Genomic DNA, 27301 nt, shown 5'->3' on the forward strand with positions numbered 1-27301 from the left:
GAGAGTCAAACACTACTTTTTTCTGAGCTTGTTTTTTGTGTCTGAGCTTATATAACTAACATATTTCTAAAACAGAAATCTAAATGTATTTATCTTCTGAACTGCAGCCGTTTCACAACATCCAGTAGTCTTGTCTTTGGTACTCTAACTCCTATTTAAAGCTTGACTTTTTAACAGTACATGTTTGCTTCTTTTGCCCCCAACCCAAGTAGCTTGCTTATCCCAAATAAGCACCCTGTTTTATCAGAGCTGCAGAGATCGTGAGAAGCTTTCCTCCAGCTTGGTTTGTTTTGGTCAGACTCCAGTGATAGCTGGTGCAAACTGGAACAAGAAGAAATTGTTCCATCTGGGCTTTACAACGCAAGAACCTGCAAGTTTAGCAGCAGGAGTATTTTTTTTTATTTCTGAAGCGGCCTGCAGGGTTTTTATATCGTGTTACACCTCGGAGAGAGGTGAGGTATCGATGAAAAATGAAAGAAATCATCTCAGGGTTCCCTCGACCATTCAGCATGCATGGGTGGGTAAGGAGAGAGTGTGTGGGAGGATGAGCTGCAGAGAGTAGAAGAAGAAGAAGAGGAGGTGGTGGGGGATGGATGTTTTTTTTTAATAAGGGGTTTATTCACCCCAGGGATGCCTATCTGTCTGACCATGGTAGGAGAAGAAGAAGAAGAAGATGAGGAGAACAAATGAGTGAGGGTGAGGGGTAAAAGAAAAAGAAACAAGGAGGGATGGAGGTCCAGATCATCGCTACCCTTTCCTGAGAGGGAGGAGTTTCTATCTATGCGTGGTCGTATGTGTGTATTGGATGCACATATGTATCATTAGGCGTCATTAAGCACAAATTACACAGAGAGAGGAAAAAGAGACAGATGCTGCTGCTGGCACGTTATGTTGCTCCAGTCTCCCCCTGCAATCTGCAGGAAAAGAGAGAGAGAGGGGGAGCGGGATGGGGGGGGGGGGGGGGGAGTTAATCTAATACATGTGTAGTGTGATTAAAGGAAGGACCTTCGTCGCTGTTGACATTTTAGATGAATGTGAATCTCTGCATGAAGGATATTAAACACAGAAATCTTACAGCACAAGTAGGAAGAGAAAGAGTTAAAACTCAAACACTATCACAAGGAAATCTTCCTCTCTCTCTCTCTGTCTCTCTCTCTCTCTCTCTCTGACTCTCTCTCCCCTCCTTCCCCCTCGCTCTCTCTCGACCACTCAGCCGCCTCTCTCACCACCTGTTAGTGCGGACCCCTCGTGCTCTGACATCCACTTGTTTGTGTAGGAATCTCCTCCACTCACAATCAAAGGTAAGAACTACATTTTGTCATTGTCTCTGTCTAGTTTTCCTACTGTCCTTTTTTTTTGTTGTTGCTTTAACTGTATTTATCCACTTCTCAGCAATTGTGCATTCATTTTTATTGCTCTTATTTATTCCTCTCTTCAAATTTCCCTGTTGTATGTGCGTATCAGTAGCGGACAGATGTTAAAAAAAGCTCATTTTCAGTGGTATTTTGAGGTTTGCACATCTTTTAAAAAGTCATCTAGTTCTTGTTCTTTGTTAAAGCTTCTCATAAGAATAACTGCTTTCAAACTTAATAATGTGCCTAACAAGTGTTAGAAAATTGAAAGCGACTGTCTTATTAAAAAAAAAGTTGTATAATTACATTTTAAACTACCCAGCAGTGAAGTGATCCTCAACAATGTGTTATTAAGTTGTTATTAATCTACAACTTCATACTCTATTTACACCGCTTGTTTCTGCATTTAAGTGATAAAGCTCAACCTGTGAAATCAATGGCAGAGGCAGTACTCAGATTCTATACTGAACTATACCATAGTTTGTAAATACTCTGTACAAGTAAAGTTGCTGAATTCAAAATGTTAGTGTCTCAAGTGAGATTAAATTCAAGTGTTAGTGAAGTGCACAAGTGTTGCTCTCTTGGGTGTGTTGGCCTTCATTAGATAGGACATCTTTAGAGAGACAGAACATTTAAGGGAGAGAGAGTGGAGGATGACATGAACAGAAACAGTGTCAGAAACCACATCCCTACAACATCATATTCACTATGGCCTCATTAGGTCTCCACCTCACTATAGACAATAATGTTGGTGTTGGAGCCAATACGTAATTTTTTATATATTTGTTGACTTAATTGTTTCATGCAACAAGGTAACACAGCGTAATATATAATCTGCATGTAATTCCGACATTGAACACCTGTTGGAGCCTTGGTTTGGTGTGCATAAAGCCATAGCTCCAGGTGTGGGAATGGAGCATACAAGTATTTGATTGTGTCAATGTGTTGGCTTGTTGGAGTCTTACATTGATTTTGGTTTGATATATATCTGATTTACAGAAACAATGTTTTTTGGGATTATTCGAATACTAATATCATGGACCATCAATAAATAGATTGATGTATCCAAACCTATTATATGTATTGGAAACTGGTTATTGCTACAATCAAAATACACATACAAGACTAGTTCCTAATTCACCCCTCGTTGGCTTTCTAACCAATATTGAGTTTGTTTCTGTTAGTCACTTCAGTAGGTACATTTGGTGGGTACAGGCTCTCAGGTGAAGGATCTCAAAACTAGCCTGAAGGGACTGCCATTTGGTAAATATACTTATTGGACTTCCACCAATATCTATATTAACATTTAGAGAAGACTAAGGGGAAACTTTTAAGAGAACTGATTATTTCCCCTATACCATATATAAGGTGTGTTTGGTTGCAGTGTGTGTTCATTGATTGGTTAGGTGATAATTTGGCAGAACAGTTGTTTCCTCCCTATCTCTCTTCAGGAAATGCTTTTGACACCTTCCCACCTTTTCTCTGCTAATGCAACTCCTTCAAAACAGATGGTACCATCAGGTTTGTGTCAGTGAAGAGTCAGTATTGATTTACATGCAGCTGGAGGTGGGTATGAATTATAATGTGCTGTTTCAGTGACTGGAGGTTTTCAAATCCCAGAGACACTCAGAAAATGTTGGCAGGAAAAGTGAATGAAATCATGTTTTTTGCAGCAGATGTGGTCAAGCTGTTTAAAAAGACAGGGAGGTGAGTGTTACACAGTGCAGTGTGTTTTTCAGTTGAGACTTTGTGGTTAGATAGTTACAAGAAATGCTCAGAAAACAATGTCTGCTGGTGATCCCCAAAAATCTTTAGAGGGGTTTCTACCTCAACAGTGAATGTTAGAAGAAGCTCTACACCCTGCAGGTGTAACAATAGCTGAACGCTGACCTCTGCCAAGGCCAGTAGTCTGGTCTTCATATGTCTTGATACGTTGTGAAAACACATCATGTTTTATATATGTGGAAATATGGTTTTCTAGTCAATCTTTAATTAGGTCCACTGTGGATTTATTATGTGCTACTACACTAGAATACTGAAATTTTGAGAAATGAAGTCGTAATAAGGTCACAACTTATTTGTTCTCGTTATACAACAACAGTTTTCTTGTAATCTTACTCTATTCTCATGACATTCCGACCTTTCTCCCGAAATCTCAGATATTTTTTACTTTAACGTTGCCCTGATACTCCATCGCTGACTTCAAGGGACTATTTGGAAAGTACTAATGGTCAGCTTTTCACAGGGGTGAGGGCAGTTCTAACTAAGCAGGCATATCTATGTATATGACAAGGGAGACCAAAGAATCTATTCCCCTGTGTTCATTTTCCGTCTGCATCACTCGCAGCTGTAACTGTTTCTAGTTGTTTGAGGTCCTTACATATCGAGCAAACTGTAGCGGACTGAAAGCAAAACGAAAAAAGAAACAAGTGCTGCAATAGTGCAAGAAGGGGAAAAGATTGTTTTCTTTTTGGTGTCTCTGTTGATTGCTCTCTTTGAATCAAATTGAATTGAACAGAAAGTTGCCAAAACTAGTCACAGAGAGGTGTTAGCATTGTTGAGCCTTTGAAATGGTACATCTGGATGCTGGGTTGGAGAAACTGAAACTTTTGGATGTTAGCATATTCACAGTTATACAGTCAGGAACTGGGACTGCATCTCGTTTGCTTGTTTTTTAAAGTTTGGCACAAGCTTTTGGGAAATCATCGTGTTTAATATGAAGAAAGTTAGAGTCATAATTTTGATTTGAACTGTATTAACATTTGGATGATGGCTGATTTTTTAACATTTGTAACAGCTGTTGGGGCAAATTGTAAGAACTTGACTTCACACAAGAAATGATTCAGGGAGACTCAGATGGCTTAAGTTGAAGAAAGTTTATATTAGACTCACGAGGAGAAATCAATTAACAGCACACAGTGGTGTGATACAGTGTCTTGCCAAGCTAGTTCTGACAAACCTTACAAAGCCTTTTTTATATATATAAAAGATATTTTAATGTCAAAATATCCTGCCTAAACTAGGATGTGATGTCTAAGACAATTTTCAGTGGACACTAAGTCAACCAAACAATCCAGATATGAAAGAGAACTCTAAGTTGTCCTTCCTTGGCCTAGTAACAGCTCACTCTATCAGCTCAGACTGACGTCAGGAGCAGGTAGCAGTAAGTTAAATAATGTCTGTACATCTAAATAGATTCAGAAGTTCCATCACAACAGCTGTCAGCAGGAAGATATTCAAACTTGATTTTATGTTGATGCTGATTGGCTCAAACTTGTCTTTTAAGTCAGATCCGGTCCAACATGTGCAGTCTTCCTTAACCCATGCCAAGTATCATGGAAATAGATACTTGGTGGAAGTATTTTTAAACCTGCAAACGGCACCAACACCATAACCTCCTTGTTGGAGTTATAAAGTAACTGTTGATACTTCAGCTGGAAAGTATCAACAGTGACATATCGACAACAAGCAACACAGAGTGAATGAAAGACGGGAAGAGGGGGGGAGACAAACACGTGAATTATAACCTGTTGGAGCAACTGGCAGGTGAGATACAACCCTGAAGAGGAGAGGGGGTGAGGGGGGGGGGGACGTGAGGATGTGAGGGGGAAGCATTTCGTGTCTGCATTAGCATATTCCACTGGGCTTCTCTCTCAGCTTCACTCTGCTCAGCCTCACCGTAATCCCACTGTGACTCGATATCATTCACTGGACACGCAACAGATTTCCCTTTCAAGTGGGAGAATGTTTCCACTGATAAATGCTGCCACCTCCTGAATTAAACATAACTACAGTGAAGCACCAGTGGACCAAAACACCCACAAAATACATTAAAATACCATGAATAATAAAAGATTATGTAAAACTAAAGAAAATGTAATGCTATTCATAAATACTTAAAGCTAGTGTTTCCATTTAATGACTGAACACTTAGCGTATAATGGATTGTTATTATTTTTTTATAATCATTTATAATTGTATTTTAATGAAATAAAAAGTACAAGTCAGTCTTTAAACTTCTTTGCTAGCTAGCTGCATAATATTTACAGCATTTTATATTTACATATTACAGATAAGCTACCAATGCTAGCACTTCAGGCTAACGAGACTACCTGTAGTGGTCAGCTAACGGGGCTTGCTTCCTGCCTACCTTGAAGACATCGAAAAGAGCTAATTATAACCTGTGTTAATGGTAAGTTAACTGTAGTTATTAGCTTATTGAGCTAACCAGTATAGTAGTAAATTATTGTTTGATAGGGGTTGAATTACCAACTTTCATTTTTTAGTTAACTTTAGTACCATATGAATCAGCTCGTCTTTCCCTGCTAATAACAGCATGTAAAACACCTCTGAGGGGAGAATCCAGCTAAACGCAGCACGTTTCATTGAACAGGGTCACTGATATTAACACACAAACAAAAAGCTCTTAAATGAATCATGTAACACTTGTAGATTTTTTTTAGTGCTATAGTATGGATGACTTTTTTTATTCCAAACTTTGTGTGAATTAAATAGCACTCTCTGGTGCATTAAAGTCATGCAAATGGAGATACCGCTTTGATCAACCCCCTCACGCTGTTCACACTTTTCATTTTAGATATAAGGCTCTGTTTCAGCCTCGTTACGGGCACCCTGCAGAGCTTTCTTTTTACGCAGATCTACGCACTGAAGATTTCTTTTCATTTTCACAGTCGGTTAAGTAAATCCACCCACTATGAATTTCTCTCACTCTTTTTAGTGTCTTCAGTTTCTTCAACATTTGATCTGTCTTCTCCCTCATGATCACTATCTCCCACCAGTGAGCACGAAGATGGCTGTGGGAAGACAGGCAAATTATTTTATAATTAGTGCCAGCTGTTTAAAATTGTTTGGCTAGCAGGGAATCCACCCTTTTTCTTGTTCCTTTATTTTTTAATTAATTAAGGTTAATTTGGGGCTTTTTATGCCGTTATTTTAGAGATAGGACAGTGGATAGTGTCCAAAATCGGAGAGAGAGAGAGAGAGAGAGAGAGTGGGGAAGGACATGCGTGAAAGGAGCCACAGGTTGGATTTGAACCCGGGCTGCCCACTTTGAGGACCAAAGCCTCTGTACATGGAGCACACACACAAAGCGACATGTTGTGTGCACGTTATTCTCATTATTTCTGCGTGATCTTGTAGTTCCCTGTGATGTGTGTACAGTTGCTCATGACTGCGCTCACTCTCTAGAAACAAACCCAATGGGCAGGGCGAGAGTCGGCTGACAGAGCAAAGCTGTGGCGATGACAGACCACGGCGCACAATTGGAAGTTAGATTTATTGATTCTTCTGCTCCTCGATTCTCCTAAAGGTGTGGGGTTTAGTAGAACAGGAGAGACTTCAGTTATATCCATATATGATTATGTTTGACTTCCAATATGACAGTCAAAACATCAATGTGTGTGCTAACATATTCTACAGGTGCTCAAAGGCCCCGGATCTGCATCCTCAGCTTGAGTTGAGTTGGATGTCAGCGATGTCTTTTCAACGTAAGGCGAAGCATCTGAAAAAAATGTCTTCTCTGAGGTTCATTGATGTTAAGTTGTTCCCCGTAAGAAGGCCACTAAAGTTGTTTATAAAATAAAAAAAGGTTTGTGTGTAGGAAAGTAGGAGTTATCTTTGCACGGTTCTCGACCTGTATACGGCTGCTATCTTTCTTTTATGCCAACACATCTATACAGTTCCTTTGTAGCTCACCGTCAGTCAAACTGCCTGGTCTCAGACTCAAACAGGATCCCCGCACGAGCAGCCTCTATCTACTTCACTCACTTTCAATTTCTTGAACTTTCTTCTTTTCATGTGTCAGACACTCACAAACACACTCCTCATTAAACACCTGCTGCCAGGCCGTGCACGGTGCTGCTGGGGATAAATTGTGTCAGACCTGGTGTCAGAAAAAATTAGAATAATGGCTGTGTGCTCCCATTAACATCAGGAACCAGGTTAACAGCAACATGAGCTGGGATGAGTCTGTCACTTTGGCTTAGAGCTTAAAGGTTCATAGTCATATTCTACATTTTGTTTGATTTGTATTGTGTGTGTGTGTGTGTGTGTGTGTGTGTGTGTGTGTGTGTGTGTGTGTGTGTGTGTGTGTGTGTGTGTGTGTGTGTGTGTGTGTGTGTGTGTGTGTGTGTGTGTCACAGCATGATATGTCTTCAGATAACTGTATATTTGAAAAAGTACTTTTAAAGATTGAAGTAGAAACCTACAGGCTTTGAGCTGACAGTCAAAGACAGAACGTCTGACGCTTCAGAGAGATGGATTAGGCTGGGCTCAGACCACAGGAAGTTTAAAAATCCTCAATTTTAAACCTGGGACTATTACATCTATAGCTTAAGATAAAGTGAACCAAACCAAATAAAACCATGACAATGTTGTGAGAGAAAAAGAAGAGAAAGGTGAACAACATGTACCAATAATTTGGTTGAAAGCTCAGCTGAATGGAAATTGACTCCCAGACAATATACAACGGCTTTCACCTGATCTTTGAGTGTTTACATTCACTAGATCCAATTTGTGGGTCATGGCAAAAGAAGAGAGGAGTCAGAAGTTATCAAAGAAAACAAGTTTATTACACAATGAGGTAAATAAATGATCCATAACCAGAGTTATGAGGTGTGTTTAATCTGTATCATTAGTGGTGAACGTGTGGGTGTGTGTGAAAGCATTATGTGGTGTGTGGTGTTGAAGAGTGCGCTAACATAAAGAACTAAAGCAACAACTGTGCACACGTCGGTCGAGCTGAGAGAGAGAGAGAGAGAGAGAGAGAGAGAGTCCGAGTGGTACAGGAAGCTGGGTTTTTATATCCTGGGTGGAGCAAGGGGCCCTGGTGCTCCAGATCAAGCAGGATATGATGACAACCTCTTGGCACCTTGAAGAAAGGATATGCGCCTGAGCACATGAGACACACACAAGCACACTCTAAGCAGGAGCACTTTGTTTGAAGTCACCAGCTTGTTTATGCTTTTTGCATCTGGGGGCTATTATATGCAACTAAAATAGTCCTGATGGAAAAAAAATAATCAATTTGTGATTTACTTTATTATTCCGCCAGCAACGTTTTTCAATAACAAACAGATAATCTTTCTGCCTAAAGGCTTCAGTTGACAACCAAAAAAAGAATCAAGCTGCTAGAACACTATCATTCAAAGTTCCCTGAAACCTGACTGGTTATATTTATTTGCACACAGTGTACCCTTTTAAACTTTTATTTATTTAATTTTGTTTATATGATTAACTTTTATACTTTTTTTTTCTTGGGTCATTCATATTCTACTTCTTGGGCAATATAAGTGACTTTAAAGACAATGGTCTAACCACTTTTTTTCTAGATATTAGAGTTAATGTGTGTTCTCCGCTTATTTCAGACTCTATGACGGTGCAGAGAGGAAAGAAGCTCAGCATCTCCATCCAGGAACACATGGCCATTGACGTATGCCCTGGCCCCATCAGACCCATCCGACAGATCTCCGCCTACTTCCCCCGCCTGTCCCCTACCTCCCCTGTCCCCACTTCCCCAAACCCTGCTACCTCCCCTCTGGCCCTTAGCCCTGGCTTGGTGGTCCCGGGGATGGGCGGGTCTAATCTCCTGTCTCCCCTGTTGGCCCACGGGCGGCCAGGTGGGGGCGGGTCTCTGTCTCTGACCAGCAGCGTGGACACGTCGGTGGAGATTAACAGCTCCGACAGTGACGACTGCAGTGAGCCTCGCTGTTGGCATGTGTCTGTGTGTCTGTGTGTCTGTCTGTCTCTAAACACATTCAAAAAAATGAGAAACTAGCTTCTTCACATGACTGTTTGCATGACTCAGCATGATCTTTTACACTTCAGATCGGCTTTACTTGACTGATACAGTTTTTTCCCCCCACGTGGTGGCAAGGCTAACGGTTGGACATTGGGGGTTCATGTGAAAAAAACCAAACATGTTTGGGTCTCTGAGCAAAACTTAAACAGGCTGAAGAGAGTGCCATTCCATCAGTGTGAACAAGGAGCTGAGAACAACAAGCCAACAATGAGTTTGACTTCACTCTTTTTTAAAGAAAGTCATTACTCTCAGGTATATTTAGTCCAGTTAGATCTGATTTCTGCTTTATAAATGTTTAAAATGACGCACATTATACCTTTAAAGAAACTCCACAAAATTCCATCGCACTAGGCAAACATCACTGTAGACTTGTGGATCGTTTCTGTTGCAGAGTTCCAAGTGTTAAAAGGCAACTTGGACCTATGACCTCAGTGTTTCTAAAACTTGCTGTGGCCCTTCAGAGGCCTTGCAGAGCTCTCGTCTGGGTCTGAGGCGATATAAAGATGCCACAGTGACTCCTCTGTGATCAATACAAAAAGTCCCTGTTTTGTGTGACTGGCCACAACACAAACACCAGTCCTCCTCCAGTTCCCCCAAGAGTTCAGTTCCGAGAACCCACTAGTCCATTATTCATGTCTGTAAGTCAAAGTACCATTAAAAATTCAGCCCACACACACACACACACACCTCTAGAAATCAATAATTGCACACCTGAAGTGGTACACAGACATGAGAAGTGTTTGGTGACACATTAAATCCGTGACTGCTCATGAAGCACAAATTATCGCTTTTAGAGGAATGTTTTTGAGGTTTTGGGGAATAAAAGCATAGAAGAGATCACTCGCTTCACTCAATGAGCACAGATTGTGATAAATGTCTGGAAGCTGGCGTCAGAGCTGCTCTCTGTCTCTGACATGTTTTCAAGCTCCTCTGATTTAGATCTGCACCAAAGAAAAGCCTAATTGGACGTTTTTTATTTCCCCATTCATATACGTTTATTACCACAGTCACTGCTTTATCAATGTGTTTGTTTTTTTATGATTACATTCTACAATAAAATATAGTCTGTAACTACAACTTAAAGCGTCGAGTAAACGTATACGATACTTTCCCCCCCCAAAAAATCTTGGCAACGTTCTGTTTTTTGCTCCGTGGATCCTTTTAGAGATTTCATGCTCAGGCTCAGATTTTATTACTGCAGAGGTTTTTTTAATGTGCATCGTTGGTGCAGAATGTTTTTACTGCAGTGTTCCAGCAGCCGCTTGTCTCTGCCGCGGGCTGCTGGAAGTCAGTGGAGGTGGGAGGAATCAAAACCATAAGCATTCAAATTTGAAAAAGATGTATAAAATGTCAGAGTGAGAAGTGCACTGAGAGCGCTTTTTTATTGCCTTTAGATGTTCAGAGTTGCAGTAGTGACAGCAGAGAGAGGCTGTTTATCCATAAACTGTAGCTCTTAGCTGATTTGTTTATCTCTTCACTTTGCATGTTTGATTGGAACTTAAGAGAATTTATTCTGTCCTCAAACAGCTCAACGGTACTAAAGTATCATAGTATCAACACACAAGATACCCAGACTTGATGAGTGGTTGCTCTGAAAGTGGAGGATTTTCAAGTCCCCACTACATTTTCATTTAGTTAAACAGACTAAAACTCATATTGATGCATCTCTGTGACCTACAAAGCAAACAAGACCATCAGCATAAACAACAACTTTCTGAATAGTTCTTTTAAATGCTTGTCTCGTCAGATTTACAGCGCATTAAGAAAAGTGATATTTAAAACAACTGATACATTTAAATGCTAGATAGCAGACAAGGTTTCTTTGTCACAACACTACCTGGGGCATGTGAAGGACTATATCAGTGAAGTGACAAGATTTCCCGCATTGTCCGCATGGGGAAGCCAAAATCAACACACCTAAGGGTGGTTTCACACGGGTGGATTAATGCCAAGTTGTCATAACATCCTAAACAATGTCACCTTTAAGGGGGATATAGTGGACCTAATGACCCTTAATGACAAAAAGGTGTCATGTAATGGTTATGACAGTGTCATGTCAATCTAATGCATACGCCTTTAAAGAAAGTGTTGCCTGATTCATTCTAGACCAAAGCAGTTGGCACACTGGCCTCTTGAATGGTTTTCTCTTTATGGCTGTTTAACACCTCGTTCTTTTATGTCTCTTTGGAGTCATCTGTTTGAAGTCTTCCCTTGCTAGTAGTTTGTGGTTATGCCCTCGTGGTTGTTTTCAGTTGTATTGTATTTTTTTTGTGGGCGTTTCTTCATAGTTGTTTTGCATTCTTCTGTTGTTGCTTCAATGATCCCGTTAATCGAGCCTGTTTGATGCAACAGAAACTAACTTTGAGCCGGCCTTGTCTAAGTGCAGTGCAGGTTAATAAACCTCACACCAGTTTACAGTATCTTATCGTATCTTTTAGTACAAATGCAAAAGATGATGTGTAAGCTGTGGTTTGTTGGTATTTATCTGAGCTGATGCCTAAAATAAACGTTTGTTCTAATCCCTGTGAATGGTATGCTGTGTGCATCCTCTTATATAACGACACTGGAAGAACTCCAGTTGTGCTCTGCATGGTTGAAACAAACCCTGACAAACGTGATTGCTCTCCTTTTTTTAAGCGGATTTTCTGTGTTGACATGTGATGTGATGTGTTCACGTTCATGTGTCAGGTGCAGCTCTTCTAATTTGGATTTCCAGCTTTTGAACGCATGTTGCTCCTCAGGAATTGTTCTCTTCCCTCGCCGCATGCTTTCAATTTAATCTGACGGGTTTTCCAACAATGTCAGTTTTTCTCTCCACTGATGCGAATGTTGTAAATCATGTTTTTTTTTTTATGTGTTATGATAATTGGCTCTCTCCTCTCTTTCTTTATCTGTTCTTTGATCAGCTGCACTGGGAACGCTGGAGTTTGAGCTGAGATACGACCAGAGCTCCAGTGAGCTGCACTGCACTGTGCTGCGGGCCAAGGTGAGGTCCATCTGCAAATCATACGAATAATGTGATGATAAAACTGTCCAATCCACTGGTATCAGGCCACTCCACACTCACACAATCCTGTCAATTCTCTAAATTGGGTTAATCGGATTTTATGTTAATTAGCGTCAGATATTTTTGATCCACATACGGTGCAGTGTTTCATGTTCTTTACAAAACACAATATTGAACACATCCATCCATCCAGTTCCAGACTTGGTCCGTACCAGTACTTGAACCATGACCCTCCAGTTCCCAACCAAAGTCCTTACAGACCAAGTCACTGCCCCCTCAGAGTTTCTGGCCCTGACTACTGCTGCATCTGAGTTTCTGGCCTAGCTACAACAAGACATTTGTTTTGTTGGAGAACAATTTGGGATTTTAGTAATTTCTTGGTCCTGCTTCAGGGCTGAGGGCTGTTTAATGATGTGGCGCTTGAACCATTCATTTTTTTTGTCCCTTCAACATGACTTACATTTCTTTCCAGGCACCACTACAGTACACAGCTTTTCCAAGTTTTCCTTCTAGCTTTTGTATTGGCATCCTGTGCTACCTATGCTTTTGAGTTTTGCTTTTCTTTTATGAACAGGGATAATGAAAGATTAAATTCCTCACTTTTCAGCCATTTGGCGGTAATATTTACTATGGCTGGATGCTGAAATGCATGTCCAAAACGACACTCGGAGACTAAACCATTCTCCAGTGAAAAAAATATGAATTTTACAACAGGCAGGTAAAACAGCAAATTCTTCATTCTTGTTCTTCTTAATATTGTAAAAGATTACCAGACTTACTGGGGGAGAGTCCTTTTCCCCTCACCTTTTTGTGAACCTTGTAAGTTCACATGAAGAGACTAACACGTTTCTCTACATTGATCATTTAACACCACGAGGAGAAGACATTCAGGATTCACAGCCGTTTGTATCATGATTCAGAGTCACAAAACCTTCTCCATTGTTAATCTGCCACTGTCCATAAGTCTCAGCAGTGCTTTCTGTCTGTTCCCTTTGGGCCCTGCTACTACTTATCTGCCCTGCTCTGAGTGTGAACAGGTCAAAGAGACCCGACTGACTGACTCAGCAGTTCAGACACCAGCTGACAAACACTCACCCAGGAGATCTGCTCTCATATGATTTATACACACAATACTGTGATCCATCTTCTGTGCTCCAGTGAAATTTACTGTCCAGATCCCATATTAATCAAAATAGAAGACTGAAATGTCACGGGTGTGAGGCGCTCCAGGATTTACACAGAAATACTATCAGGGACTCCATTAATATTTGACACGACAGCAGCTATAAATCTCCACCGATAGAGCAGAAATAAAGGAAGGACAAACTCCTGCTGATTCACCGAAGATCAAGAGGGAAAGAGAGTCTTTGCTTTTCATGACAGTTACTTTATCTCCTCCCTTGTATCTCAGAGGGAAATTTAATCACAAAATGATGCTAAAAGTTTCACATCTGGCTGAGGTGGAAAAGTTGCTCTATAAAACGAACGTAAAGGCCATATTTCCATCATGTTATTTAGCTGGTATGAAAGATGTTATACCATCTGGCCGTCCCATTGGTTTGTGGAAGTCACGCGTTTGTCATGTTGGCTGCCTTCTCTCTAGGCCTGGAGCCAGAAGTGACCAGATTTGAACCCTTGACTGTATATAAAGATGGACCATGTGTCTCCACCTCCTCCTTTTGGATAAAAGTGAAGCCCAGAGTTGTGGTGTAGACCCTGTCGTGGATTGATGTCCTGCCACTTATGCTAACAAAAACACACATTTAACTTACCAATAGACGGCAAAGATCCCTCAGGTTGATACCGTCCACAGCAGAACAGATGCTGGTGACGGTTGTTTCTCACATTTATTGAGTTCAATGATGATTGGCGTAGGTGTTTTTTTTTAGCAACATATTACTTTTTGAAAACAAACTTTCTCAATATGCCAGTTTGATCCATGTCCCATCTGTTAAAAAGGAAGAGGCAGAGCTTATGACCTTCACTGCAGTTAGTCAGCAGGGGGAATTCAAAATGTTTGGCTTCACTTTTGGCGAGCTGTCATCTCATCCATCGTTTTATATAGTCTATGATTTGGAGCCAGGTGTTGGCAAACGCTTGGTTTAAAAGCTATACGGCATTCAGCTAACTGAGAAAAACTGAAGTCCTGGTAACTACAGCATACTGTAGCAGGGGTTGACATTAAGCTAAATTTGCCACTGGCCGCTTTTGTTGCGATCTGATGGTTTTAAAACCGTTTTACCAAACTTGTTTTTTATCAGAGAGAAAACCTGCGCTAAAATCTGTGTGCGAGTGTACAATTCGAGTATGCTCACGGGAGGGACAGCAGTGAAGCCGTCGGCTGCCTTTCAACTATGACACACATGCGCGCACACGAGCGCTTGATACGTTGATGCTGTAGCAGTTATTAGCGCAACGTTTAAAAAAAAATTACTGACAAAACACCGCTATGACAGGAAACGCATTGTGAAATTGAGAACGCGTTACTGACCTTTTTTTTTTCAGATCAGATCAGATGCCTGATTTTGCGGCGGCTTTGAAATGAATTGCGGTAAAGAGTATTTTGAGGCTACCACATTCCCTGATATAACTCTTTCATAATATAAGCGTCTCGGCAGCTTTATATAGTTAATTGCTAATATTGTTATTTGCTGTGTGGGGAGAACACATGTTTAGCTGATTGCTGTACCACAATTCAGGGCGGCTGTGGCTCAGTTGGTAGAGTCGTCGCCTCTCAGGTCGAGGGTTCGATCCCCAGCTGGGCAACATGTCCGATGTGTCCTTGGGCAAGACACTTAACCCCAAGTTGCTCCCGCTGCTTCAGTGGTGGTGTATGAATGGGATTAGTTACTTCTGATGGATGATACTACATAGCGATCATCACTACCATCAGTGTGTGAATGGGTGGGTGTGACATGTGGTGTAAAAGCGCTTTGAGTAGTCGGAAGACTAGAAAAGCACTATATAAGCTCAAGTCCATTTACCATTACCATTACTTTCATAGAAATTACGGGAATGTTGCGGTGAGTGGATGAATTTGCAGTAATAGTAGCAATTAAAACGTCACACATATCTGGAGGGACTGACTAGCTTGTTGACTTGTGTGTTTTATCTGGCCAGTCTATCTGGCTATAAATGGTCCTTCGTGTCTCATTGCGTTAGGTCACTATTTATTTTTTCAGTAAACACCTCGTGTTTGCGTCACATTGAGTACTGTTCTTTTGCCAACTCTTTTATAGACCTTTGTATTAAAATCTTGGTTTGTTACGATTTTTCAATTTTTAGGATGAATAAAAAATCTGATTGATTTTGCATGAAAATGAAATTGAAGCTGCATTTCTTTTCATTCTTTGGTTAGAGGATTAAACAGTCTGGTTTGGGGTCCGAGGCCTTGAGATGGGGATAATTAAAAGAACAACATGTTCCACCTCGGCAGTTTTCTTCCACATTGAGACTGAACTCTTCAGAGCTGACACAAAAATATAATCCTTTATCTCTGTGCCTCTCTCTCTTTCACTGCAGCTGTATTTATGAGGCATTAACAGCAGCAGATGTAAATGGTACAACATCGTCACAAAGACATTAGAGAAAAGCAAACTGATAGAAAACAGAGGCCGGCTTTAAATTGTTTCATTATCTGGGAGATGGGAGATAATTTGAGCACCTGCTGTTACTGAGCTTTATATCCTGTGTCGTCTTTATTTGAGGACCTACTTGAAAGTCAATAATTTCCCTCCTGACATCGAATTGTTTCTGAGAGAAAAGCAGTTTGTTGCTGCCTGTTGTGAGTGAAGGTTTCTTTGAGGATCAAAGACAGATTTGATCTTTAAGAGCTAAACCAAAAACAGAGACGTCCGCTGCTCTTACTTAATATTAAATCTGGTTTGCAGTCTTTTTAAAGCTGGTTCAAAAATGTGATAGAAGGTGCTGTAAGCTACAGTTTTTCTTTTAAACAGATGGAAACAGCAGTAGGATTCTGCAGGATGTGTGACTGGTGGATAAACGTTTATTGTTTATTTTCTTAACTCTGATAAAACAAAACTAGTCCAGGGCATGGTGTTAGAAAAGAGTTATAGTTTACAGACTAATCCTAAATAATGTTTATAATATTAACCATACAAATGTTGTCACACTAGACTTCAAGGTCTAGTGTAAATAATATGTTGGCAAAAGACAGAAGACCATGTACACTTTGAACAAGCCTAAATATTCATGTCCCAGATGTAAATCTTGCATTAAAATGGATAGAGACTGTAGATTAATGGGTTATTGTTGACGTTGTAGAGATAATCCTACTGCAGGAGCTTGTAACATAAACCAACTGTAATGGATGTATGAAGACATAAACAAAGAACACTAGTGCAGTATGAGTGTAAAGGAAACATCCTGTAACAGGTGTGTATCCGTCCTCCCGCTCATGTATGATTGAATATGTTCATCTATAAGGTCATAGTCTCTCACAGCTCCCGCAGCCTCATTAAAAATGCTGCTTGAAAAAAAAAAATCCATTTCTCTGCTGTCGCTGCAAATGTCAAAGCTGTTGAAAGAAATTTAGGAGCAATTTGTCATGATGATCTGAGTCCCGCTGATGAGGGCACCAAATTTAAATCGAGTGTCATTTGATCCTTTAGCCGTGTGGAGAAATATATATCCATCCTGCTTCCTTTTTTTCAAACACACTGGGATTATCAATGAGAGAGATCTGAGAGGGGTCAGGCAACATCCAATCAAGTGAGTTATATGATAATACAGCTGTGAGTGTTGATCCGTGAACAGCTTACAAGGGATTTAACGTCAAACATGAGCTGATTTTGCAAGTCTTATTTAGATAGTACCCTGATACTGATGTCAAGAGGACGATATCAATAAACCTACAATAACATCACTGAGACCTCATTCATCGGTTATACCCAACAAAAAGTCATAAAAAAGACTTCTAAAAGGGAAATACCAGAGGCAGTATAGATTTTCAGCTTATATAATAATGTATATGGAACTGTAATGTACGTTAATAAAGCCGTGCTGTTACAAGGCCCATACATCAAGTAACATTATATTCGTCATCTCTTCTCATTACATCGGTCTGACTGAAGTAAACAGCCAGCGATCCTGTTATTTGAGCACATAGAGAGCCTGAAGCAGAAAGCCTGATTTAACGGACAAAGTTTATTACCAGCTTTTAGGCTTCACCTTGTGTACTTTCCTTTGAAGTCAGATCCATACACTGTACTGTAGACTTCAGGAAATCAATCTTTTGTTCAATTACTGTACACTACTGTTTCTTTGGCAATCAGTAAGGAGCTCTAACTGCTTTTTAATTTAAGCAGATATTTGTTTGCTCAACTCCAGTTCTCATTGTTTCCCCTACTGAAGGCAGCCATGTTGGAGAATGTTTTGCTACTCAGTGTCACTAAAAGGGGCACGTTCCTGCAGGAAAGAGACGCCACTGCATAACCTCTGTAGATACAGCATATACGTATAGATAAAGAAATATTATATCTGATTGTTTAATAGTGATCAAAGCTTGGTCTCATTGTGGAACTCAATCGAATCAAAATCTCTACTTTGACAACGAAGGGTTAAATGAAATGATGCATTTAAGACAAAGATTTAGGTTCAACATTTACTGGTTGCAACTCAAGACTTTTAAGCATTTCAAGTGAAAGATGCTACATGGTAACTAAAAACCATAAAAACCCATCCTGTGTTTTCTCGTGTCTCTTACATTTCGTTTCCTCGCTCCTCACTTGAACCGGAAGTCCTTCTGTGTCGCCATGTTGAAGGACGTCTCAAGTCTCTTAGTTTGGCTCAGAGGATCGAGGAAACATGAGTGTAGCCCTTATCACCCTTCAATCCTAGGAGGAGCACTTAGCCAACCACAGGAATGATGGGCACTGCTGTATTTATTTACTCATTCTTAAACTGACCCACGATAGCTGTATGAGAATACATCGTATTATTTTCGTCTGGTGACAGCATGAAAGACTTCATTAGTTACTATACTGTCTATTGTCTTTATGAGTTTTTAATCTACAGAATTGTCTTTGTGTTTGTCTGCAGGGTCTCAAGCCCATGGACTTTAACGGGTTAGCAGACCCCTACGTGAAGCTGCACCTGCTGCCAGGAGCCTGTAAGGTGAGACATTGCCCCACATCAAAAAATGGTAACAAAGGGTTTACAGTCTAAAAAGACATTTATTAACTCTTTCTGACGTTTGGGCAACTCTTACGCCAACACCATTCCTGTGCGCCACATTCTGTCTTTGCTGTGGTTTGGTTCCGTCCAGTGGTGCCTGCTGTTCATTTGGTACCTGTTTTGGCGTTATGCTGACACAGCGATGGGCTATTGGGAGTCTCCTCTGTTTTGAAATAGACTGGATGCTCAGCGCGTTACTGTGTCTGACTTCTTGTCCCAGTCAGTCTGCTCCGTTCAGCTTTGATGAAGCACCTCTGTTGAAAATGGATGGGCACATATTTCGAGGAAACACTGACTGGAGAATGTGCGATCATCTCCAGAATGCATGATGATGGAATGTGGCACAGATGGATGCAGTGGGGTCCTGGCTGTACAGTAGACATGCTGCCTTTACAAGTACCGGTTAAAATGAAGCCTGACTGGTCACATGATTACAGAATAGTGAATGAAGAACAAAAAACACAAACCTAGAAATCAGAAGAATTAAACAAATATTGACTGCATTCTGCCTGTTTTAAGAACTAAAACAAGTTATTGCTCTGTCTGTCTGTCTGTCTGTCTGTCTGTCTGTCTGTCTGTCTGTCTGTCTGTCTGTCTGTCTGTCTGTCTGTCTCTCTGTGTTACAGGCCAATAAGCTGAAGACGAAGACGATTCGAAACTCTCTGAATCCAGTTTGGAATGAAACCCTCACTTACGTTGGGATCACAGAAGAAGACATGCACAGGAAGACACTCAGGTGAGTGTGTATGTGTGTGTTTCTGTGTGTGAGTGTGGTGTGTGAAACTGGGAATATTCCATGCCTGGTCTCATTTCGGACTGATTACACTTACAGCCATTAATCAGGCGCGGAGACATCTTGACATTTAGACATGAAGCTCAGTTGTCATCTTTGATTAATTTAAGCGTCAGAGAAGAAACCACAGAGCCCATGCAGGACTTAGGACCAAAACAATTATTGTTTGAAGTTGATCTTTTATTATTCTCTGCCTTGTTCTGTCTCATAAACGCCCACAAAGAAGCAGCCATCAGTGGGGATTGAAGGGCAGCGTAATCAGCCACGTCATTCGAACGAATTTGCTCTCCCCATAAGAATTCTGGTGAGAAGGTTTTCAAAGCAGCTCAGCACATGTTGATGTCACTCCCCTTAAATGATGAATTAGTGTTTCTACCATTGAAGACACAGATTGGAATGACCAAACAAGCGTGTCCATAATCAAAAGAAGTCTGAAATACCAGAGTGGAAAGCCTTTAATTACTGCGCTCAGGAGCCAGGGGGGGGGCAGAGAGAAGAGAGAGAGAGAACTCCCATGATTCAATACCAGCCTCGACATCATCTTTTTCTTATTGCTGTGGTTGTTGCATTTTTTTTAATTGCAACAATGTCAGTCGAGTGTTTATGGTGGTCCTGTTCCACAAAAAAAATCCTCAATAAAGTTTGATGGTGGAGTATACAGAGCTGTAGAGGTGCAATAGGGAGGCATAAAGAACACGCAGGAGACTAGAGTTTGTGTCCCAGATGTGATAAAATGTTGAAATGTAGGTATTTACTTTTGGTGTTAAACTCAACATAACAAAACTTTACTTTACCTTAAACCTCACATACGGCTGCTGATTTTAACCCCAAGTACTATTGGTGCCTTTACATTACATGACTTCAACATTTTAAATTCTCAACTAGATATATTTTTTTAATGTGTTGCCATGGTTACTGTTTTACTGTCTCTAGTGGACCAATACTGGGTGATGGCAGATACTTATGGTTTTTGACCTGGCATAACTTTTTTTTTTTTTTTTTTTTTTACCAAAGCACACTGGGAATCCTGGAGGTTTTCATCATAGCGTCATGAACCCTGTAACCTAGTTTTTCTAACTCTAGTGACCAGATGTACCGGTAACACTTTGCATCGACAATATAAGAGCCATTTAACTTTTCTTTTTAACTGTTAGTGTCTTCTTCAAACAGACACAAGATTCTGAGTTGCTGTGGACACCGACCTGAAGGAGCTGTGCTGTTTTAGCTGTAAATTAAATATGATTTTGTTACCTAGGCTCCGCCAAGATGTTATCAGCACAATTTGTAAGCCCCCAGATCACATACAGAAAGATAGACAACATGATGACACCACCACCACCCACCCCCCTCCCCAGCTCAATACGATCTGTGCAGTAGAAGAATGCCTGACTCCCTCGGTCGGAGGCTAACAGCAAATATAATCCAGGCACCAATTAGATTTCCTCTCCTACATGTTTGGCGTAGCTAATTAGTGCTATCTGCTGTAAACGTAGGAGGAAGTGTCAACCTCGATGTGCTTCACTGTTTCTTCCGACCTTCGTGCCAATATAAAGGTTCCTGGTTCCTCTGGGACTCCACACTTCTTCGCTGCTCCTCAGCTTTTTGAGCAAAGTGAGAAATGGACATTTTGTGGTTCTTCCCAAGGGCATTTGTGTGTGTGTATACAGTTTGTGTGTGTGTGTGTGTGTGCTTGTGTGTGTGTGTGTGTGTGTGTGTGTGTGTGTGTGTGTGTGTGTGTGTGTGTGTGTGTCTGTGACAGAGAGTTTTTGTTATGTTGTATTTTATGAGGACCTTGAATTTTTAGCACTGTCATACTCCAAATCTTCTCAAAGGGCTGTTTGAGAGTCGACGCTGGGTTCTAAAGTTTAGTTGGTTCGGTCGGAGTTATTCGATTGGACAAGAGGCATTCCATGAGTTCTGTTATAGAGAACAAGATCACTGAGACGTATTACATAATATATCCCTCTGCGTAAACATGATGTACTTGTAACTGTTATTCAACGTCACAGTGAATTTAGGTACATTTGTCTTTTACTTGATTGCAAGCCTTTGCGCCTCAGAATAACACAGATCATCAATGCATCTGTCAACATATGCTAATATCACTAATTGGAAACAGAAATAGAAATATATTAGGGATGCATTGCAGACATATCAGCCGATATCAGCCCTGTTGACAAACATCTACCCATCTGCACATAAGGCTGCAACATAACAAAATGTGAAAAAGTGAAGGAATCCGAATACTTTCTGAATGCACTGTATATATTCTGATACAGTTCTGCATTTAACCAGGTGATGGAAATTTCCTACAGTGCATTTCATGACACAACAGTTTACAGGCTTCTTGAAAGAGTGCAATGAACTTTGTTTAATATTGAAAATATTTCCTTTTAATTAGACAGCTTATTTTGAGGTAGCGCTCCAAGGGTGCTGACGGAGGCTCCAGTGGGAGGAATATGAAGAAACTTTCTTCAATATTTCACATGTGGGGAGGATAATGGTTTCATGCTGAGCCTGCATCTACAGTCAGCAGCTGCTCACGCATGGTAGAGGTTGCAGTTGATGGGAGTGGCAGCTGGTGTTAAGCAGAGGTTGTCCTTTTGTCATACTAGAGTTTGAGGCTGATGGTTTCAGTCATCAGCTCAGTTTGCTGCTAAAGGCTGCAGGTGGAGGCATTGGATGCTAATGAGAGGCAGGTGTCCTTTATATTCCACAGGTGGAGGTAGAAGATGTTTTTTTGGAAGGGGCTTAATGTGGAGGCAACTTCAGATTGTTGGCCGGTATTAGAGACAAAGACAGGAGCTCACCGTGGTAGTAGAGACTGCAGTTGGAGGCGGTGCTGTTTGTTTTTTTCACAGAGGTCGAGTTTGATAAATTGGCTGCAGCCTTTGTCCATAACCTGCAGTTGGAGATGGTTTGAGTTGGAGGCATTTGAAGCAGCTGTCTTTGTTGTTGCAATGGTGGAGGTACAGTTTCTGTAAGAGGCAGCAGGTGCAGTCAGCAGCTGACAGTTGTTTGCAGTGACTGCAGGTAGAGCAAGTAAGCAGCAATTGCTGGTGTTTCTCAGAGGCAGGAGGTGGAGGCAGTGGTGCAGCGTGTTTGCTCATGTTGAAGGTGGTGCTTTGGGTTACTTTGCTTTTGCTGTCAGCCACACTTTGCAGGGAGTTGCTAAGCTGATTGTTGCTGTCAGAGGCTTCAGTTTAAGGAGTTGCTTTGATTTTACAGAGATCGAAAAGGGGGCGTGGACTGTAGCTTTCAGCCAATAATTGTAGGTGGAGGTTGACTCAAATCACTGACGAGGGCTAGAGTTGGAGACATTGGACGCTGCTGTCTTTCATATTGCACAGGCAGAAGCAGTATCTTACGGTTACTGACGGAGGCTGCAGGTGCCATCAGAAACTGGAGGTTGTTTGTATTAGTGGCAGGTGGAGTCAGCATCTCTTGTTTTCTTTAAGAGACTGAAGTTTAAGGCACTGGCTGTTCATGTTTCATATAGGTTTAACTTGGAGACATGGTTTGCATCTGCAACCATGAACTGAAGTTGAGGCATCTGCTGGTTTCTGGGAGAGGATTGAATTGAGGGCATTGGAAGCAGCTGTCTTGAAGAGTGTGCAGGTGGAGGAAGATGATAATGTATGTTTTTGCAAAGGCTGCAGGTTGAGGCAGCAGCTAGAACCTCAAATTGGGCCTCATTCACCAACCATTCTTAGGAAGAAATGTGTTCTCAAAACTCACTTCAAGTTTTTTCTGACATTCACCAGTTTTCTTTTCTGGGATGTGTTCAGCGAGCTGTAGCCTCATTTCAGATTACAGCACTGCCTGAAGTGGTGATAAAATCTGATGTATCTGTTTATAGTGTCTGTTTTGTGTTGACTACTGACGCTACCAAATATCATGTAATTAAATCAGCCTGTTTGAATTTAATTTGAAACCGCCCTAAATCCACTTCAGAACTGCTTCAGTATTTCTAACATGGCATCCAGTGCACAATCATTTCATTTCGGCTTTCCCCAGGTCTCTCCACTTCTACTTGTGATCCAATTCAACTTCTTTGTGTGTGTGTGTGTGTGTGTGTGTGTGTGTGTGTGTGTGTGTGTGTGTGTGTGTGTGTGTGTGCGTGCGTGCGTGCGTGCGTGCGTGCGTGCGTGTGAAACAAATCTAAAGATATTGGTGAATGAGCAATATCCTTGAGCCTTGAGCTACAGCTGTTAGCCAAAAACTGCAGTTGGAGGTGGCTACAGTTTACTTGCAGAGGCGTGAGTGAAAGGCATTGATGGCTGCTGCCTTTCATACTGAGCAGATGAAAGTAAGGTTACTGTGGCCTGTTGCACCAGCTAAGTGCTAAGATAACTGTAAGCTCTGTCTTAAGTTACATAGTAAAGTCCACACCACACCCTTGTAACTTGTTAGGTTCTATCTTAAGTTGTGTCATTGTTTGGTTGCACCACAGAGACGTAAGGTTCATCTTAACTAGTAGAGTGTAATGTCCAGACGAATCAAAATATTGTCCAGAAACAAAAATATATTTCAAATAAGAGTTAAACCTTAATCTACAGCTAGTGTAAAATAACAGTGATATCAAGTGGTGAAATCTTCCACTAACATGTAATTTAACAATACTCTGTTGTTGGACGGGTGGAATTATCTTTGCACATGGAAAATGACAGAAGGATTACTCGGGCTTTCCATAAGGGCTCGCTGTCGGCCAGACAGCCGACTATTCACGTCATTACAGCTGGCTACTTTTTTCTATTGTTCATTCTGATAAAAAAAAAAGTTTGACTTATAACTTGCTACACGTTTTCCTCGTACATTTAAGAAGCACTGTCGTCTGTGTCAACCCTGACCCTCAGTGAGTGAGCTTCGGGACGCGGGGGGTTAGCTGAGAGGACACATCAGTTTTTGATAAATATTAGCAGAAGGATTATTCTGGAGAAGAAGGGTTTTTTACTACACAAAGATGGCCATCATAATAACATTAAAAAACGTCATAAAACACCAAAAACAGTGAAAGTGAACTAAAATTTTTCCCTTTTTTTCCTTAAGCATCTCTCTCACTCTCTCTCTCTCTCTCTCTCTCTCTCTCTCTCTCTTTCTTCATCGACCTGTCAGAGAGCGATATGTCTTTGTGGCCTATCATTAAATTAATATTCAGCAACCCGGCATTTCAGTGAAATTACGTTCTCACAAAACATCAGCATTTCAGTTTGTGATAGAAAAGCTCCGATGTACTGCGAGACGCATCACAGGGCGCATTACAGACTTAACATATTGATAATTAAAGGGTAAAAACAACTAAACCTGCCACTGAGGCAGGGAGAGAGAGGAAGACTAGTAAGAGTTTGTTTCATACAGTCAGAGTTATAAAGATTATTTAAACTATCTGGGGAGTATAGAGAAAAAGCCAAATATTCAGTGTATCTACTTAAAGAAAAATGCTTCTATACAATATAAACATTGAATTAATCTCCTTTTTGTAGTAAAATCACATATTTTGTATTTGGCTGTTATGTAAGGTTTGTGACTTACTGTAGGTTTTAAACTCTGACAGTCTTTATTTCGTTCAAGTGTTCAAGCAGTAAACTGAATTCTCTTTTGTTTTGTATTTAATATGAAACTATTCAGTTTTTAAATGGCCGTGTGAAAAGTAACAGACATCATGACGACAGTGTTTTAAGGAGGACTTTGAATCTACTAGGAACTAGCTGTGAGGTTTAAGTTATCACTTATGCCTTCATTGGTACTATCTCAGCTGGTGCAACACTTAAAATGTTAGTAGAGCGTAAACTTAACATCTTAAGTCAGAACTTAATTTCAAAGTGGACTATGTTTGAACTCACATTCAGCTGGTGCAACCTGGAACTGGTTTCTAGTGGTGGCTGCAGTCCATGGCAGTGGCTGAAGATTTCTTTACAGAGATGTAAGGTGAAGGCATCAGCACACTGATGAGAGGCTACAGGAAGCAGCTTCTTATGTCTGATAGAGGCTGCAGGTGGAGAAAGCAGCTTGTTATGTCTGGTAGAGGCTGCAGGTGGAGGAAGCAGCTTGTTATGTCTGGTAGAGGCTCCAGGTTGAGGAAGCAGCTTGTTACAGTATGTCTGGTAGAGGCCGCAGGTGCAGGAAGCAGCTTGTTATGTCTGGTAGAGGCTGCAGGTGGAGAAAGCAGCTTGTAAGATCTGGTAGAGGCTGCAGGTGGAGAAAGCAGCTTGTTATGTCTGGTAGAGGCTGCAGGTGGAGAAAGCAGCTTGTAATGTCTGGTAGAGGCTGCAGGTGGAGGAAGCAGCTTCTATTGTCTGGTAGATGCTCCAGGATGAGGAAGCAGCTTGTTATGTCTGGCAGAGGCTGCAGGTGGAGAAAGCAGCTTGTTTTGTCTGGTAGAGGCTCCAGGTTGAGGAAGCAGCTTGTTATGTCTAGTAGAGGCTGCAGGTGGAGAAAGCAGCTTGTAATGTCTGGTAGAGGCTGCAGGTGGAGAAAGCAGATTGTTATGTCTGGTAGAGGCTGCAGGTGGAGAAAGCAGCTTGTTATGTGTGGTAGAGGCTGCAGATGGAGAAAGCAGCTTGTAAGATCTGGTAGAGGCTGCAGGTGGAGAAAGCAGCGTGTTATGTCTGGTAGAGGCTGCAGATGGAAAAAGCAGTTTGTTATGTCTGGTAGAGGCTGCAGCTGGAGAAAACAGCTTGTTATGTCTGGTAGAGGCTGCAGCTGGAGAAAACAGATTGTTATGTCTGGTAGAGGCTGCAGGTGGAGAAAACAGATTGTTATTTCTGGTAGAGGCTTTAGGTGGAGAAAGCAGCTTGTAATGTCTGGTAGAGGCTGCAGGTGGAGAAAGCAGATTGTTATGTCTGGTAGAGGCTGCAGGTGGAGAAAGCAGCTTGTTATGTGTGGTAGAGGCTGCAGATGGAGAAAGCAGCTTGTAAGATCTGGTAGAGGCTGCAGGTGGAGAAAGCAGCGTGTTATGTCTGGTAGAGGCTGCAGATGGAGAAAGCAGTTTGTTATGTCTGGTAGAGGCTGCAGCTGGAGAAAACAGCTTGTTATGTCTGGTAGAGGCTGCAGGTGGAGAAAACAGATTGTTATTTCTGGTAGAGGCTTTAGGTGGAGAAAGCAGCTTGTAATGTCTGGTAGAGGCTGCAGGTGGAGAAAGCAGATTGTTATGTCTGGTAGAGGCTGCAGGTGGAGAAAGCAGCTTGTTATGTGTGGTAGAGGCTGCAGATGGAGAAAGCAGCTTGTAAGATCTGGTAGAGGCTGCAGGTGGAGAAAGCAGCGTGTTATGTCTGGTAGAGGCTGCAGATGGAGAAAGCAGTTTGTTATGTCTGGTAGAGGCTGCAGCTGGAGAAAACAGCTTGTTATGTCTGGTAGAGGCTGCAGCTGGAGAAAACAGATTGTTATTTCTGGTAGAGGCTGCAGGTGGAGAATGCAGCTTGTAATGTCTGGTAGAGGCTGCAGGTGGAGGAAGCAGATTGTTATGTCTGGTAGAGGCTGCAGGTGGAGAAAGCAGCTTGTTATGTCTGGTAGAGGCTGCAGGTGGAGAAAACAGCTTGTTATGTCTGGTAGAGGCTGCAGGTGGAGAAAGCAGATTGTTATGTCTGGTAGAGGCTGCAGGTGGAGAAAGCAGCTGGTTATTTCTGGTAGAGGCTGCAGGTGGAGGAAGCAGCTTCTATTGTCTGGTAGATGCTCCAGGATGAGGAAGCAGCTTGTTATGTCTGGCAGAGGCTGCAGGTGGAGAAAGCAGCTTGTTTTGTCTGGTAGAGGCTCCAGGTTGAGGAAGCAGCTTGTTATGTCTAGTAGAGGCTGCAGGTGGAGAAAGCAGCTTGTAATGTCTGGTAGAGGCTGCAGGTGGAGAAAGCAGATTGTTATGTCTGGTAGAGGCTGCAGGTGGAGAAAGCAGCTTGTTATGTGTGGTAGAGGCTGCAGCTGGAGAAAACAGCTTGTTATGTCTGGTAGAGGCTGCAGCTGGAGAAAACAGATTGTTATGTCTGGTAGAGGCTGCAGGTGGAGAAAGCAGCTGGTTATTTCTGGTAGAGGCTTTAGGTGGAGAAAGCAGCTTGTAATGTCTGGTAGAGGCTGCAGGTGGAGAAAGCAGATTGTTATGTCTGGTAGAGGCTGCAGGTGGAGAAAGCAGCTTGTTATGTGTGGTA

At 41.5% G+C, this 27301-nt stretch overlaps 1 protein-coding gene across 1 annotated transcript in view; it reads left to right on the forward strand.

Annotated features, from left to right (window-relative positions):
* Nucleotides 1-1186: 1186 nt before the first annotated feature.
* The window catches only part of doc2a (double C2-like domains, alpha), a 50530-nt gene continuing 24415 nt past the window's right edge, over nucleotides 1187-27301 (forward strand). The window contains exons 1-5 of the mRNA XM_061026998.1: nucleotides 1187-1301; nucleotides 8738-9067; nucleotides 12078-12157; nucleotides 18239-18313; nucleotides 19000-19109. Of these exons, the coding sequence (XP_060882981.1) occupies nucleotides 8743-9067; nucleotides 12078-12157; nucleotides 18239-18313; nucleotides 19000-19109 (590 nt within the window). The 5' untranslated portion in view covers nucleotides 1187-1301; nucleotides 8738-8742. The remainder of the gene's footprint in view (nucleotides 1302-8737; nucleotides 9068-12077; nucleotides 12158-18238; nucleotides 18314-18999; nucleotides 19110-27301) is intronic.

The sequence above is a fragment of the Labrus mixtus genome, chromosome 20 (genome assembly GCF_963584025.1).
Source record: "Labrus mixtus chromosome 20, fLabMix1.1, whole genome shotgun sequence".
Classification (NCBI taxonomy): domain Eukaryota; kingdom Metazoa; phylum Chordata; class Actinopteri; order Labriformes; family Labridae; genus Labrus; species Labrus mixtus.